Source organism: Elephas maximus, chromosome 1 (assembly GCF_024166365.1).
Source record: "Elephas maximus indicus isolate mEleMax1 chromosome 1, mEleMax1 primary haplotype, whole genome shotgun sequence".
Classification (NCBI taxonomy): Eukaryota; Metazoa; Chordata; class Mammalia; order Proboscidea; family Elephantidae; genus Elephas; species Elephas maximus.
Window position 1 is genome coordinate 230,306,266 of NC_064819.1, and position 15,633 is coordinate 230,321,898.

At 49.8% G+C, this 15,633-nt stretch overlaps 1 protein-coding gene across 5 annotated transcripts in view; it reads left to right on the forward strand.

Annotated features, from left to right (window-relative positions):
* Window positions 1–15,633, forward strand: part of SYNJ2 (synaptojanin 2) — a 137,227-nt gene that overhangs the window by 57,774 nt on the left and 63,820 nt on the right. For all 5 annotated transcript variants that reach the window (XM_049904616.1, XM_049904625.1, XM_049904633.1 and 2 more), the window contains one exon: window positions 9,676–9,759. In XM_049904616.1, the coding sequence (XP_049760573.1) occupies window positions 9,676–9,759 (84 nt within the window). The remainder of the gene's footprint in view (window positions 1–9,675; window positions 9,760–15,633) is intronic.

The following is a 15,633-nucleotide window of genomic DNA, read 5'->3' on the forward strand; positions in this document are numbered from 1 at the left end:
TGGCCGGGCCCTGGCACTGGGGGGCTCAGAATAGTCAACAAAACAACAATGAACAAACCAGACCCGTTGCTGTCAAGTTGATTCTGACTCATGGCCACCCCATGTGCTGCAGAGTAGAACCACCCCATATGGTTTTTGTGGCTATTACCTTTACAGAAGCAGATGGCCAGGGCTTTCTTCTGCGGTGTTGCTAGGTGGGTTGGAAGCGCCACCGTTTAGGTCAATAGCCTAGCACACACTGCGCCATCCCGGGAACTTGGTCTGAACTCCTCCTCCACCCAGACTCTCCATCCCCACTCCCTAGGACACAGCACAGGCGAAAGTGTATTCTCTTTTGGGGAGAAGAGACTCTGGAGCTTTTTGGGGTGGTTTCTGATCGTGGCTCCTGACTAACTGAGAATGGAATGTGTAAGTGGTGCTGGGCATGGAGGCCTGGCCTCTGGTTGCCTGGTGGGTATTTTTTGCTTCACTTCTCATGGTGGGAGAATGCTGCTTACCCGAGGTATTTTTAGCTAGAAGGAATCAGGAGTCTTTGCTGTGGTCATCCAGGGTGGGACTTACTCAGAGGGCAGCTGTCGGATGAACCCCTCTGGTTGGAAAATCTTTTCATGACAGGAGTGAGTAGATTAGGACCATGGAAGGAGGAGAGAAGAGACAAGTATTCTTATTTTTATTCGAAATCAACCAAGGCGTGAGCCAAGATGCAAGCAGCGGCAGCTGGGCGTTGAGAAGGCTGAGCTTCAGCAGCAGCAGCTTCCAGCACCCGTGGAACACAGCCATCTGCTTAACGTCTCGATTTTTTTCCCTAACTTGCAGGCTGTAGGCTAACACCCTGAGTCGAATGGCAGGTGGGCTAAGTTGTAGGGAAGGAGACCCCGGTGAAGGCACAGGTATAATGTGGTTGTGGACGGCACACAGAGCCCATTAACCAGGAAACACTGCATGCAGTCAGTGGCTTACAGCAAGCAAGGTACGCACGGGCTTAATGGTGCTTACTTACTAATCTGTCGTACACAGTTCACTAAGTAAGCTCGTGGAATTGTGCATGACAGATTAGTAAGTAAGCACCATTAAGCCCGCGTGGCTTATTGGGTGATCTGTCCCTGGTGGCACACTTCTCACACCCCGTTGATTTGGTGGAGATGTGGCTTTGCATTTCCTTGTCACTCCTGCTGCTGCTGCTGCCATTGGAGAGGTTCTCCTGAGGACACAGAAACAAAAAAAAAACAAACCCATTGCTGTGGAGTCAATTCCGACTCATAGCTACCCTACAGGACAGAGCAGAGCTGCCCCCTAGGGTTTCCAAGGCTGTAAATCTTTACGGAAGCAGGCTGCCACACCTTTCTCCCGAAGAACCGCTGGTGGGTTTGAACCGCAGACCTTCTGGTTAGCAGTCAAGTGCTTAATCGCTGCGCCACCAGGGCTCCTTATGAGAACATTAGCCAGTTTAATTCAGCACATATTTGGATACTGACCGTGTGCACATCTTTCAGAGCCTGGAAGGTGAGTGAGGGCATCTTGGTTGGAGCAGCCACTCAGCAGGAGGGACTTTAGAACCGGGCCTTGGAGTGAGCCAAAGGCGGAGTTCCTTGCATGTGATTCCCCAGTGATACGGGCTGTCCTGGGTACTGACCAAAGCTGTTAAAGAAATATCTAGTTAAAAACAAAGAGAGAGAGAGAAAGAGAACATGTGACGCCAAATGCAGGCCGTTTTCTTTTTTCTCGCTCCCTCCTGTTCCGTGAAATGACTCCTTTTTGCCGCCAGGCCCTGCTACCATGATCACTTTTTCCATCCCAGGTTTTAGCCTGGGGTTTGGTGTTTAGTCTGCCAGCTCTTCAATTACTTTTACAAATATTGGTTTATTAGTTATCACCTGCCGTGGGCTGGGTGCTATGCTGGACCCTGGGGGCCCAAGGTGCAAAGCATATTTGTATGAATTGAAATGCCAGAGCCCCTTAACCTGGTAAGGGAGCCAGACTCCAGAGATAGTCACAGGCCGCCCTGCAGGGACTCTGCCATCTCGGCCTTTGCCCCATTCTCCACCCAGCCCTGGGGCAGAAAATACCTAGCTTGTCCTCTCATTTGTGTGTCCCCAGATTTTTGGATTTCAACCAATTAAAAAAATGGAGGTGGTCTCAGAGTCTCATCTACTTTTTTTGTTGAGTAAGTCATTGAAGGAAAACCACATTCCACAATCGGCCCGTTTCCTACAGAATTATTTATTTTATTTTTTTGTTGTTGGGAATATACACAGCAGAGCATGCACCAGCTCAACAGTTTCTACGTGTGCAATTCAGGGACACTGATTACATCCTTTGAGTTGTGCAACTGCTCTCACCCGCCTTTTCTGAGTCGTTCCTCCCTCACTTACATAAACTGACTGCCCCTGAAGCTTCTTATCCAACCTGTCGAGTTGCTGTTGGCAGTTTGATCCCATATAAATAGTTGTTAAAAGAGCACAATGCTCCAGGCAGGCCTTTTTTCTACTAGTTAAGCTAAACTATTGTTTGGTTTTAAGGAGACTTCCGGGATATTTTTGGTTTAAGGTTTAAAGATTATCTCAGGGTAATAGTTTCAGGGGCTCATCTGATTTTCATGGCTCCAGAAATTCTAGATTCCATTAGAATTTGAAATTCTGTTCTGCATTTTCCCCCTTTTGATCAAAGATTCTTCTATAGAATCTTTGATCAAAATGTTCAGTAATGGTAGCTGGGTACCATCCAGTTCTTCTGGTCTCATGGCAAAGAAGGCAGTTGTTCATGGAGGCAATTAGCCACACAGTCCTTATCCTTCTCCTGTTTCTGGCTTTCCTTTGACCTCTTTTGCTCCAGGTTAATAGAGACCAGTTGTGCCTTGAATGGCTGCTTGCAAGCTTTTAAGACCCCAGGCACTACACTACTAACTAAGAAGTAGAACAGAAACATTAAACACGATATTAGGCCAATTAACTGGGATGTCCCATGAAACCATGACCCTAAACCTCCAAAAAAAAAAACCAGGAATCAAATCCCATGAGGCTTTGGTTGTACATAAGGAGCCCCAGCTGCTGCTCTTTTTGTTGTTGTTGTTGTAAATACGTCTATCATACAACTTTTGCCAATTCAACTTTTTACACGTACAGAACTTGTTGACATCAGTTACGTTAATCAGCTGTGCAACCCTACCCCTAATCAACATGGTGTTTCCATCCCCATAAACTGGACTTTCCTAAACGATTTTAACACCACAGTGTAAGAGGACATAATCCTTGGTAAAGGACTATGCTTTAAGTGCCCGTTAGCTTTATGATAGATCTCTACATTGTCTTTGCTTTTCTCAGCTCCCACAGACAAGTGAGCATTTTGGCAGGCGAGGGCTTGGGGGACATCGCCCTAGTTATTTCTTGTATGGGTGTCTCGTGACTTGAGTTTTTCTCCTCATGTTTTCAGTTTGCTGGTTAGGGCTCAGGGCAGAGGCCTTGTCTTCATGTCTCCTGACTCTCCCAGGAGGCCTTAGAGAAATGTCTGAAATAGGACCAGCCTCACGCCAGCTCCCGGGCGTCCAGCCCATGTTGTTTAAATTGCTTCCATCTTCCTTCTCAGGATTAGGAGGGATTTCTTGCTCCCAAAAAGCTTTGGGAGGTTTTTTGTTTGTTTGTTTTTTGTTTTCATTCCCACCCACCCACCCGCCGCCTCTGGATCACAGTAGTGTGTTGGTGCATTGTCACTCTCTCCAGAAAGAGTACCTTCCTCCCAGGAACAGCAGACCTGCTGACAGACAGCCAGAAAGCCCAGCTGCTGTTGGTGCAGAGACCACAGGCACTGCAGACTGAGGCCCTGCCCTGTGTGCATTCAACCCCTCAGCGATTTTGCTTTCAACACAGACACATAGCAGGACATCAGGATTGTTATGGATTGAATTACGTCCCCCAAAATGCCTGTTGTAAATCCTAACCCCTGTACTCATGGAAGTCATACCATTTGGGAACAGGGTTTCTTTGTTATGTTAATGAGGCCATATCAGTGGAGGGTGTGTCCCAATCATTTTTGATCAGGTTTGATATAAAGGTCAGATCGGACACTGAGAACCACCAACCTTTTGGTTAGCAGCCAAATGCTTAACCACTGTGCCACCAGGGCTGCTTCTGTTAAGCAGCACCAGGAAACTCAGGGCTCTTACACCCTGAGTGCCCATTTGCTGGGCAGGTATGTCTGAGGCCAGCTTGCACTTTGGGTGAACCATGGTTTCTCACTGTGGGAAATACAAGCCAGGATGTTCTCTGTGACTCAGAGAGCCCCCAACAGTGCGAACCGTGGTGTGTGAGGGAGAAGGTCCCACCTGGTATATTTGAGGAATCACTTCCCAGAGCTTATCAAGGTGTCCTCGTTAGCACTGTGGAGCAGACCCAGGGCTTCTCCAGTCCTTGGCACATTCAGCTGTGTGCCGTTCCCGGTGCCGGGCGTGCAGCAAGACCAGGACAGACAAGGGCTGGTCCTCCAGGGCGGCTTCCTTCCTCCCCATTGGTGCCCAGTCAGTGCCAGGCCAGGGACAGATGAGAGACTCACCAGGCCAAGTGAGGATCAGGAGAGGCCATGACGTTAGAGGAAGGGCCCATCTAAGGTGGGGGATGCATGGAGAGAAGGACAGACAGTGGAGAAGAAGACACGAGACGGAATAGAGGGGAAGAGTGAAGGCCTGGTGTCTTAGTTACCTGGTGCTGCCATTAAAAATACTGTGAGTGGGTGGCTTTAGAGAACAGAAATTTATTTTCTCACAATTCAGGAGGCTGGAAGTCCAATTCAGGTCATGAGTCTAGGGGAAGTCTTTGTCTATTCCAGTTTCTAGAAGGTGCCAACAATCCCTGGTGTTCCTGGGCTTATGGATTCACCTGCCTCCATTGTCACATAGCGTCTGTCTCCCCCTCTGTGCCTCTGTGTCTCTTTTGCTCTTTGTATAAGACATCACTCAGAAGTGATTAGGTTTGGGACCCACCCTACTCTGCTATGGCCTCATTCTCCATAACAAAAGAAACATCCTATTTCCAAATTCGGTCACATTCTTAGGTACAGCAGTTAGGACATCAACACATATTTTAGGGGACACAATTAGGTCCATAAGATGGGGCTTCCCTCTGGAAAGCTCTTGCCAAGGGACACCCCAGTGATGCTCATGGGGCCCCAGCCTGCTCCTGTTGGGGGGCTGGCCATTTCTCTAAGCATCTACAAGATGGTTTCTAACGTAGGACTGCATCCCCTTCTCTCAAATGTGTAAGGAGGCAGGGTGAGCAGAAACAGCCAGAGGGGAGCAACTGTTGCCAGAAGAACAAAAACATGGCTTCTCCTTATGGCAAGAGGGCCGCTTGCTCTCCACTTCTGGGGTCACAGAATGCCTTCTGTGTAAGGCACTTTATAGCAATATGGGTGCTTAGGTTGGGCCAAGTTGTTTCTTCTGAACAAAAATTGCTCTTTAAGTGGAGTGTATACTTCACTGACGTCCCTGTACATGCGGATCTGCCTTCTACCCCTCCAAGAGGCCCAGGCTCTCAGCAGCTGCACCTCCTGCTGACAAAGGTACTCTTCATTCCCCATTCCTCCTCCCCCAGCCCCTGGCGACCACTGATAAACTGGGGGGTTCTAGGGAAGCCAGCCTCAGGTCTTCTGCTGAGCTGTTGGAAGCAGTGGGTGTGGGCTGCACAGCACAGGAACCTGGACTGGACTCAGGGAAGTTTTCAGGGCTGTGGTGGTCCACTGGGATCCTGGATCACACCCTCACAGGAACCAGGCGCGTCCTGCTTCCTGACGTTTGTAACATCAGAGATGTGGGGCCCCTTGAGCCGGGACAGTGGCACCTCAATACATGGCCTTGGTGGCTTTGATTATGGTGGAATAGCAAATTGTGTGTTGGATCTTAAGGTCCCTCAAATCAGTGATTCAGTAGACAAAGTCTGGGTGATGCGTTCAGGTAGTGTTGGGTTGCCTCCTGTGTGGCTACATGTGAAGAGTCTCCTCGCCCCAGCGTGGCAGGTAGCGAGTTTGGGGGAAAGGGGCAGGTGAGCCTAGGAGGCTTCAGCAGCTGCAGAAGATCCACCACCACACAGTGATTGCCCTCTGGTCTCAGGGGCCTGGGCTGAAGCTGGTCCCCGAGGACCTCTGTAAGGAAGTGAGGCTCTTCAGCCCACGCCCACTGTCCCTTGGGAAGTAGGGCTCTGACTAATTGCCCTGCTCTGTCGTTGGCAACCAGAGACCCCATAAGGAGCAGAGGCTCCCTGCTGTGTGGGGAGCTCTCAGCAGGCAGATGGGCTCCTCATGAATTAAATTCTCAGGAGCCAGAAGAGAGACAGCTTTCTGCGCCGTCCCTGTTTGCCTCCATGGTGGGCCACATGTGAGTTTGTGTGAGTGGGTGCATGTGTGTGTGTCCATGCTTGTGAATGTGTTTGAATGCCTGCGTGTGAGTGTGTGCACCCATATGTGTGTGTGCCATGTGTGAATGTGTGTGGGTGTGAGAGAATGTGTGTGTGAGTGTATGAGTGCATGTGTGAGAGTCCATGAGTACGTGAGTGGGAATATGTGAGAGTGAGCATGTGTGTGAGTGCATGTGAGTGTGTGAGGGAGTGCATTGTGAGAGGGTGTGAGTGTGTAAGAGTACATCAGTGTGTGGGAGAGTGTGTGTGAATGCATGTGTGAGGGACTGAGTGTGTGTGAGTGTGTGAGGGAGTGCGTTGTGAAAGGGTGTGTGTGTGTGAGAGTACATGAATGTGTGGGAGAGTGTGTGTGAGCACGAGGGACTGAGTGTGTGTGAGTGTGTGAGGGAGTGCATTGTGAGAGGGTGTGTGTGTAGATGGCCTTCTCAGACTCCCTCACAGAGGGCCTGAGTCTTTTCCGCACTGTGGTGAGCCGTGTCTGGTGGGTTTGCGCTACAGCCCTGACTAATCCTGCAGAAACCTCCCCCACCACCCAAAAAAAAAGAGAAACATTTGACTAGTGAAGGTAAGAGCACTGGTTAGTGCCGGGACGTTATAGTTCCCTGGTTCCCATGTGTCCTCCTAAGAACGAAGACTTGGGAAGCACTGGTTTACAGATACCTCATCGGAGGGAAGGAGCTCAGGAAAAGCCTTTTAGATAGAAGTACATTCTTAAGTACTCCTGCCTTGTCCTCTTCCTTGGATGGCCCTTTGGCCTCTGCTCCTGCTGCTCCATGAAAGGGGCCACTCAGGGTCACCTGAGGCTTCCTGGTAGCCAAGTCCAGCAGCCCCACCCAGGCCTCACCCCACTGGCACGGCTTCCTCCCTCCTGAAGTGCTCTCCTTCCGGGTTTCCCTCCCACTCTGTCTGTTCCTTCGTATGCTCCCTCTCTCCCCGCAGCTCAAAACCCATTTCCCCATGTTCTGAGCCTGCCTTCTCTTTCTCTCCATCATCTCTGGGTGGCCTCATCCACACTCACAGAGCAGCCTGCTGCCCTGAACAAAGAGAGAAGCTGAGTTTGTGAGCAAGTCATTCACTCCTCAGAGCACGTCACCTCTCTGTGCCCCAGGTGACACTTACTCCATTGAGAGAGACGGACACTGAGGGTCACCCTCCTGGGCAGGTGGGAGTTTGCAGAATGGAGGTTGGACCAGGTTGGGCTTTCATGCTCCCGTCTGCCTCCCTCAACTCCTGTGGACCCAAACGCTGTTAGGATTTCGTCTGTGAGGTGAAGCCCTGCACCCCAGCAAGTTAGACCTGTGTTCTCTCACCCAAAATGGAAGCACAGGCAATCCCTCACTAGTGTGTGAAGGTCAGGGTATGTCCCATCACCTTGGGAACAAATAAGGTGGCCTTGGGGATAGGATGGGACCCAGAATAAAATGTGATTGTCTCACGGAAGGAAGGGGGTGGAGACACTTGGAGGCATCTTTTCTTCTCGCCCACGGGTGGAGTCTGGGACTCTTTGGGGGTTTTCTGAAGCTGGCTTTGCACAAGTTTCATCTCAAGAGGAACTGGGCAAGTGTTGGAAGTAGCACTGTTAGCAGCATTAATTAGAGTGAACGGTAGTCCTTTCTTAAACGAAGAGTTGGCTTTCTGGGAGAATGCTGGCTGGGTTGGTTTCTTGTTCAGTCCTATAGACTGTGTGAGTCACAGCTGCTGGTCAGGTTTATGGACTTCATCTCATTGGGTGTGTGTGTGTGAATTTACGCAAACTGCTCTTTTGTTCTGGCCTTATCAGTAGAATGATGGAGCATAACAGACTGGCTGGTGGTCGGTACCTGGAGACGGGCAGCAAGTTCTCACCCGGGGCTGTTTTCCTTTGGAGACTAATGGACAGACTTTCAGTCGGATGCTGTGGATACGAGGCTCATATAATTCCTGTAGTCCAGGGAAGCTGCAGGGCTGCTTTCCAAGTCCTCGCTGCAGAATGACTAATGAATGTGCCACCTGAGCGTGATCTGCCGGGCATGGAAAGCTACCCGGTAAAGGGAGCAGGGTGGTAAGAAGTGGAAAGGACCCACAGCCTCGCCGGCTGGCCCTGCCAAACCAGGATACAGTTACTCAGATCAAAGCCAAGCATCTGGTAACGGCCCAGCCTTCCCCTGTGACGCTCAGGACTGTGCTCCGTGCCCTCTGAAAACTCCCTTACACTGCACTCATAGGCCTGCGGGCCCACCGGAAGCCGGCCCACTCTGAAATAAGTGTGCGTGTGGGTGGGGAGGAGGAGTATTTTTTAAAAATAGAAGTATACTGTGTTTCTATGCAGGCGCCATTCCACAGGAAGCTTCTGGAAACCGTGTTGTGTGTTGACGTTGTGGTATGTGTCAAGTCTTGACTTGCGTTGTCAAGCACAGGATTGACTAGTGCTGTCGGTTCGGCCTTGGATATAGCTGTTCACCGTACTTCATCCAGCCCTTTACTAACAGCACTGCCACTTAGCTATGGGATCAGGTTAAAATGGAGGGCTCTAAGGAAGACCATGTAGGGGCAGTGGTGGCCCAGTGGTAGAATTCTCACCTTCCATGCGGGAGACCCGGGTTCAATTCCTGGCTAGTGCACCTGATGAGCAGCTGCCACCTGTCTGTCTGTGGGGGCTTCCGTGTTGCTGTGATGCTGAGCAGGTTTCAGTGGAGCTTCCAGACTAAGACAGACTAGGAAGAAAGGCCTGGCAATCTGCTTCCAAAGACCAGCCATTGAGAACCCTATGGATCACCACGGTCTGATCTGTAGTTGATCACGGAGATGGTGAAGGACCAGGCAGCACTCCATCCCTTTGTGCGCGGGGTCACCGTGAGTCAGGGCCAACTCAGTGTCAGCTGACAAAAGAAGGTCTTACTGAAATCCCAGAGTACCCCTGCTTCTCTTCCTAACGTGCAGTGGAGCACTGTGGGATGTTCAGGGAAACCAGCAAGGTTGCTCCCCGAGAAGAAGGCACTCCCCACCAGCGCCAGCTGATCCTGAGGACAGGGCACTTGGTCACTCTCTGGGAGGTGGCTTGGGCAGCAGGCCTGGAAGTCCGCCCAGCAGCTGGCAGGCCCGTCGGCTCCCGGGCTGGGCCTCGGGTCAGGGCGCAGCCCTGCTGTGCTGGCCAGAGGAGCTGGGTGCTGCAATCCACCGCCTGCCCTTCTCGCTAGCTGGTGCTCGGTCTCAGGCGGCAGCATCCGGTTACCAAGCTGAGGACACTCGGTTTCATTGAAGAATCTCTCTCCCTTTATGTTTCCTCCCCATGCAGACGATTTACATGGATGATGGGGTGTCGTCTTTTGTCCAGATCAGAGGCTCCGTTCCGCTGTTTTGGGAGCAGCCAGGCCTTCAGGTGGGTAATGAAGACATCGCCATGTCCGTTGTGTTCTCTTCTAAAACTCTCTGGCAACCTTTCAACCAGGTTTTTGGATGGCACGGTGTCCGGTCTTTTCCTCTGCCCAGCTGTCAAGGTGTATGGGGGGTGTGTGCGTGTGTGTGTGTGTGTGTGTGTGTGCAGATCCATGAACTGTGTGTGCATGTACGTGTGTGTGCGGATGCATCAGGTGTGCTCGTGTGTGTATGTATGCGCGTGTGTGTACGTGTGCGTGTGCAGATGCTTGGGGGGAGTATGTATGTGTGACGTGTATGAGTGTGTATGTGTGTGTGTATTGTGTATGTATGTGTGGGGTGTGTGTATGTATGTTTGTGTATTGTGTGTGTGGGTGTGTGTATATGAGTGTCTATGTGTGTATGTATATGTGTATGTATTGCATGTGTGTGTGTGCAGGTGTATGGGGTGTATGTATGTGTATTGTGTGTGTGTGCAGACAAGTGGGGGGTGCGTGTATATGAGTGTCTATGTGCGTATGTATGTGTGTGTATTGCATATACGTGTGTGTGCAGGCGTGTGGAGGTATGTGTGCACACATGCGTGGTATTTTTTATGTAGAACACACATGCACTGATTTGTAATTTTTGATTGGCAAGCATGTATTGTGCTTCCTGTGGACTTGGGTAACTGCTGGGGTGTCTTTTCTGAGTAAGTGAACCACATTGTGTACTTGGGTAGAATTACCTTAAGTTATACCCCAAAGTCAGTGTACTCAGAGCACGGCCACAGTTGCGTTGTGAGGGTCATGAATCTCTTAGAGGACCCTGCGTGGCCATGCAGGGGTCTGGCGTGTGGAGGTGTCTGTGGCAGAGCTGCCCGAGAATTACACGTAGCTTTCCTGTGATTTCTAAAAATACACCTGGCTATTGGCACAGGGCTCCGGCCAGTGTCAGAGGGTATTTGGCGTTCTGACTCCTGGGGAGAGGGCGGCGTGTGGCGGTTTGTTCCAGGGACACACTTGTCCTCAGCAGAGGGACGTGTGCTCTGCTCGGTGACTCTCCAGCAAGGCGGGCTATGGGCGAGTGGGTTGAGGTTCCTCAGCACTGATCCTGGATCCTCTTCCCCATCTGAGGGAATATTTGCCGTGTTCATAAACCCTCTCTGTGGGCTTTGTTGTTTTCGGCTCTTCTTACCCAGGCTCATGTTACCCCCATGAGGTCGTCATCCAGGGCTGAAGAGCGTCAGGGTGCCATTGCCAGGCCCTGGGGTGTCTGTCACAGCAGGGCTCAGAGTCCCAAGTCTTGGGTTCAACTTCTTAACACAGCCCTTGACAAGACACAGTGTTTGGCACGTCACTTTGTCCTAATGGCTGTCACCAGGCTGCAGCTGACCGCTGTGGTAATGTACCACGCTGGCTCTCAGAGCGAGGACGGGTGAACTGGGTGTCTCATTGGGCTCTGAATTCTGTGAAAACAAATGGCTTTGTTAATTAACACTCGGTCTTTCTGTCAAAAAGGAGCGGCTAAGATGTAGACGGCCAGCGCATGGCACTGAAAGGCAGCATCCATAAGCCCTTCTGAGGATGGTCATAACACGTGGAAAATTCCTTTGGAGAGCTTCCAAAAAGAGTGTTTTGATTTGTTTTTTTGAACATGTTTATTGAGATATAATTTACCTGCCATAAATTTTGTCCGTTTAAGGTATACGATTCAATGGTCTGTAATGTATTTACAGAGTTGTGCGATCATCACCATAATTTAATTTTAGAACACTGTCTTCACGGTTAAAAAACCTGGTCCCCATCAGCAGCCACTCTCCAGTCCCTCCCCTACAAGCCTAAAGAACCAGAACCATTACTCCACTTTCTGTCTCTATGGGTCTCCATATTCTGGACCTTTCTAAAGAGTTTCTGAAACTTGATTTTCTTTACATTTGGGTTTTTCCTTCTGAAACTTCTCGAGCTCTGAATTTAGAATAAAAAGCATAGATCAAATGAGTATAGTGCATAAATGAAACAGGGAGACCAGGCTTCATGTAAAAATGTGTAAGAAGTCCAAAAACTGAGGGGTGGTCCTAATATAGAGTCTCGGGATTTGGGAAGGATCCTTTGGGATTCAACCATTTCATCCTTCCCCCAATTCAGGGACCCTTCCTCACCAAATCTTAAGGAGCCTGTCCTCCAGACCTGACCAGGAGTCCAGGATTTGGGACGGCTCTGGTAATTAGAGATAGGTCTTTCCTGTATCAGGAGTCTATGGGTAGTGCAAACGGTTAACACGATCGGCTGGAGATTCAGGCACACCCAGAGATGCCTCAGAAGAAAGGCCTTGTAATTTTCTTCAGAAAATTCAGCCATTGAAAACCTCTGTGGAGCACAGTTCTACTCTGACACACATGGGATCACCATGAGTCAGAATTGACTCAACTGCAACTCTCCTTGTGTTAAACCGCTCTCTGTAGTCTGATTGCTTCTACAGGACGTACCATGGATGCTCAAGAGTAGGTCCAGTTCTTTTCTCACCTGACATGCCTTCAGACCATTAGAAGGGAATTCTCCCTTCTTCCATTTTGTCTTCTCTGGGAAGAACTTTTCAGCACCTTCAACTATCTTCTGTCATATTTCTAGGAACTTCTGTGTTCTCCCTCCTTCTGCCTCAGTATTCTCATCCCTCCTTCTGCCTCAGTGTTCTCCTCTCTTGTCCGCAGTGTTCTTCTCCCTCCTCCTCAGCATTCCCCCTCTTCCTCGGTGTTCTCCTCCCTCCTCCTCCGCATTCTCCTCCCACCTCCTCAGCGTTCTTTTTCTCTCCTCCTCAGTGTTCTGTCTCCTCCTCAGCGTTCTCCTCCCTCGTCCTCAGCGTTCTCCTCCCTCCTCCTCAGTATTCTCCTCCCTTCTCCTCAGCGTTCTCCTCCCTCCTTTCAGTGTTCTCCTCCTTCCTCCTCAGTGTTCTCCTCCCTCCTCCTCAGTATTCTCCTCCCTTCTCCTCAGCGTTCTCCTCCTTCCTCCTCAGTGTTCTCCCTCCTCCTCAGTGTTCTCCTTCCTCCTCCTCAGTATTCTCCTCCCTTCTCCTCAGCGTTCTCCTCCCTCCTTCTCAGTGTTCTCCTCCCTCCTTCTCAGTGTTCTCCTCCCTCCTCCTCAGCGTTCTCCTCCCTCCTCCTCAGTGTTCTTTTCACTTCCTGAGTGTTTCTCCTCCCTCCTCCTCAGCGTTCTCCTCCCTCCTCCTCAGTGTTCTTTTCACTTCCTGAGTGTTCTCCTCCCTCCTCCTCGGCATTCTCCTCCCACCTCCTCAGCGTTCTTTTTCTCTCCTCCTCAGTGTTATCTCTCCTCCTCAGCGTTCTCCTCCCTCTTCCTCAGTGTTCTCCTCCCTCCTCCTCAGTGTTCTCCTCCCTCCTCCTCAGTGCTCTCCTCCCTCCTTAGTGCTCTCCTCCCTCCTCCTCAGTGCTCTCCTCCCTCCTCCTCACTGTTCCCCTCCCTCCTGCTCAGTGTTCTCCCTCTTCCTCAGTGTTCTCCTCCCTGCTCCTCAGTGTTCTCCTCCCTCCTGCTCAGTGTTCTCCTCCATCATACTCAGTGTTCTCCTCCCTCCTGCTCAGTGTTCTCCTCCCTCTTCCTCAGTGTTCTCCTCCCTGCTCCTCAGTGTTCTCCTCCCTCCTACTCAGTGTTCTTCTCCCTCCTCCTCAGTGTTCTCCCTCCTCAGCATTCTCCTCCCTCCTCCTCAGCATTCTCCTCTCTCCTCCTCAGCATTCTCCTCCCTCCCCCTCAGCGTTTTCCTCCCTCCTCCTCAGTGATCGGCCTTTCTTTTCCTCAGTGTCCTCCCTCTTCCTCTTCGTTGTCCTCCCATCCCTTTTCCAGGCCCAGGGGATGGCAGAGGGGGCTGGGAGTGTTCATTTGTCTGCACATTTTCACAGGAACTCTGTCTTCATTAACAAACTCCTGTGTCCTTTCCCAGTTCTAGCAACCCTGTACCTTTACCACTTACAAATTTTACCCTTAAAACGATTTCCTCTCCTGGGATAGTTGGTTCAAGACTGTATTTTTTATCTTGTCCATTGTGCTGAAGAATTCGTCCCCCTTGTCACTCTAGAATTGTCCTCTCCCCTAATGTGCTTACTCATAGGGTCGCTATGATTCAGAATTGACTTGATGGCAATGAGTTTGGTTTGGTTCTTTTAACGTACTTACACAGACACGTGTCTTGGGAAGGTGAGGTACATCTGTGTCGTTTAGTTCCTGTCACTAAGGCAACTGGAGGAGGCTGAGGTGTGGATGAGTCCCCTCTGCTGTCCCCACCTTGCCTACACACGCCTCTTCCCTGTCAAACGCTATGCATTCAGCGCTGGGATGCATGGCACTCTGTGTGCTTACTTGTGTGTTTATACCTTTTTTTGTTCCAAAAAGGATGGGAGATGGGTTGTAGCACAACAACTTCAAAAAGAAGTGAGGGGGTTGAGGGAAGGGAGAAAAGACTCACGATGACAGTGAATTGGAGCTAGAGATAAAGTTGGTGCACATAGCGTGTGCCCTGTCTTGTGTGCTTGCACAAGTGGGTGTCGTGTTCATTCTCAAACGTCCCAGCAACCATCACGGAAACAGGCAAGACCACAAGGCAGTTTATCACAGTACCTCAGAGCATAAACTTTGAAGTTGTACAGACCTGAGTTCAAGTGCAGATTCTCGCCCTTCTACGTAGGAAACATATACTTTTGAGGAATTTCTTATCTTTCTTAAGCCTTAATTACCAAAAAACCAAACCTGTTTTCATTGAATCTATTCCAACTTATAGCTACCCTATAGGACAGAGTAAAACTGCCCCATAGGGTTGCCAAGGCTGTAATCTTTACGAAGAAGACTGCTACATCTTTCTCCTGTGGAGTGGCTGATGGGTTTGAACTGCCAACCTTTCAGTTAGCAGCCGAGTGCTTAATCACTACATCGCCATGGCTCCTTACCCTTAGTTTACTCTACTGTAAATTGGGGTTAACAGTACCAACCTCAGGGTTATGGGAATGATTAAATATGATATGTATTAGAATCTAGCACAGTACCTAGAAAATACTCAAAAATGGTAGCTGATGTTATCACTAATAATATAAGTAAATTATGGCATCTAAGAGATAAAAACACTAATAGAAGCAGAACTGTTTGCATCCTGAGAACTGAGTGAACGTGTCCGCTAAGTCTACATGAGGACCCTCTGTGGTGTGTGGCAGTGTCCTCAGTGTCTCCTCTATGGACACACAGCACAAAGACCTGCTTCCTGGGATGTCTCAGCTACCACCCCCTGTTGTAGACTGATGGCAAATCATCAATCTCAGATGAAGCCATTTATTCAACAGACACCCACTCAGCATCTGCCCGGTATATGGGGTACCAGGGAGAATATATCATGCCTGCCTTCAAGGAGTGGGGAATAGGGGCATGACAGGACCATGTGATTAGAGCTGTCCTAGAGGAAGGCTGAAGATCATTCAAAAGCTGCCGCAGCAGCACATCCACAGGGAACTGCCAGAAATTCAAACTGGATTTAAAAGAGGACATGGAACCAGGGATATCATTGCTGATGTCAGATGAATCCTGGCTGAAAGCACAGAGTACCAGAAAGATGTTTTCCTGTGATTTATTGACTATGCAAAGGCATTCGACTGTGCAGATCATAACAAATTATGGATAACATTGCAAAGAATGGGAATTCCAGAACACTTAATTGTGCTCATGAGGAACCTGTACATGGATCAAGAGGCAGTCGTGCAAACATAACAAGGCATACTGGAGGAAAGGTGTGCATCAGGGTTGTACCCTTTCACCATACTTATTCAATCTGTATGCTGAGCAAATAATCAGAGAAGGTGGGCCATATGAAGAAGAATAGGGCATCAGGATTGAAGGAAGACTCATTGACA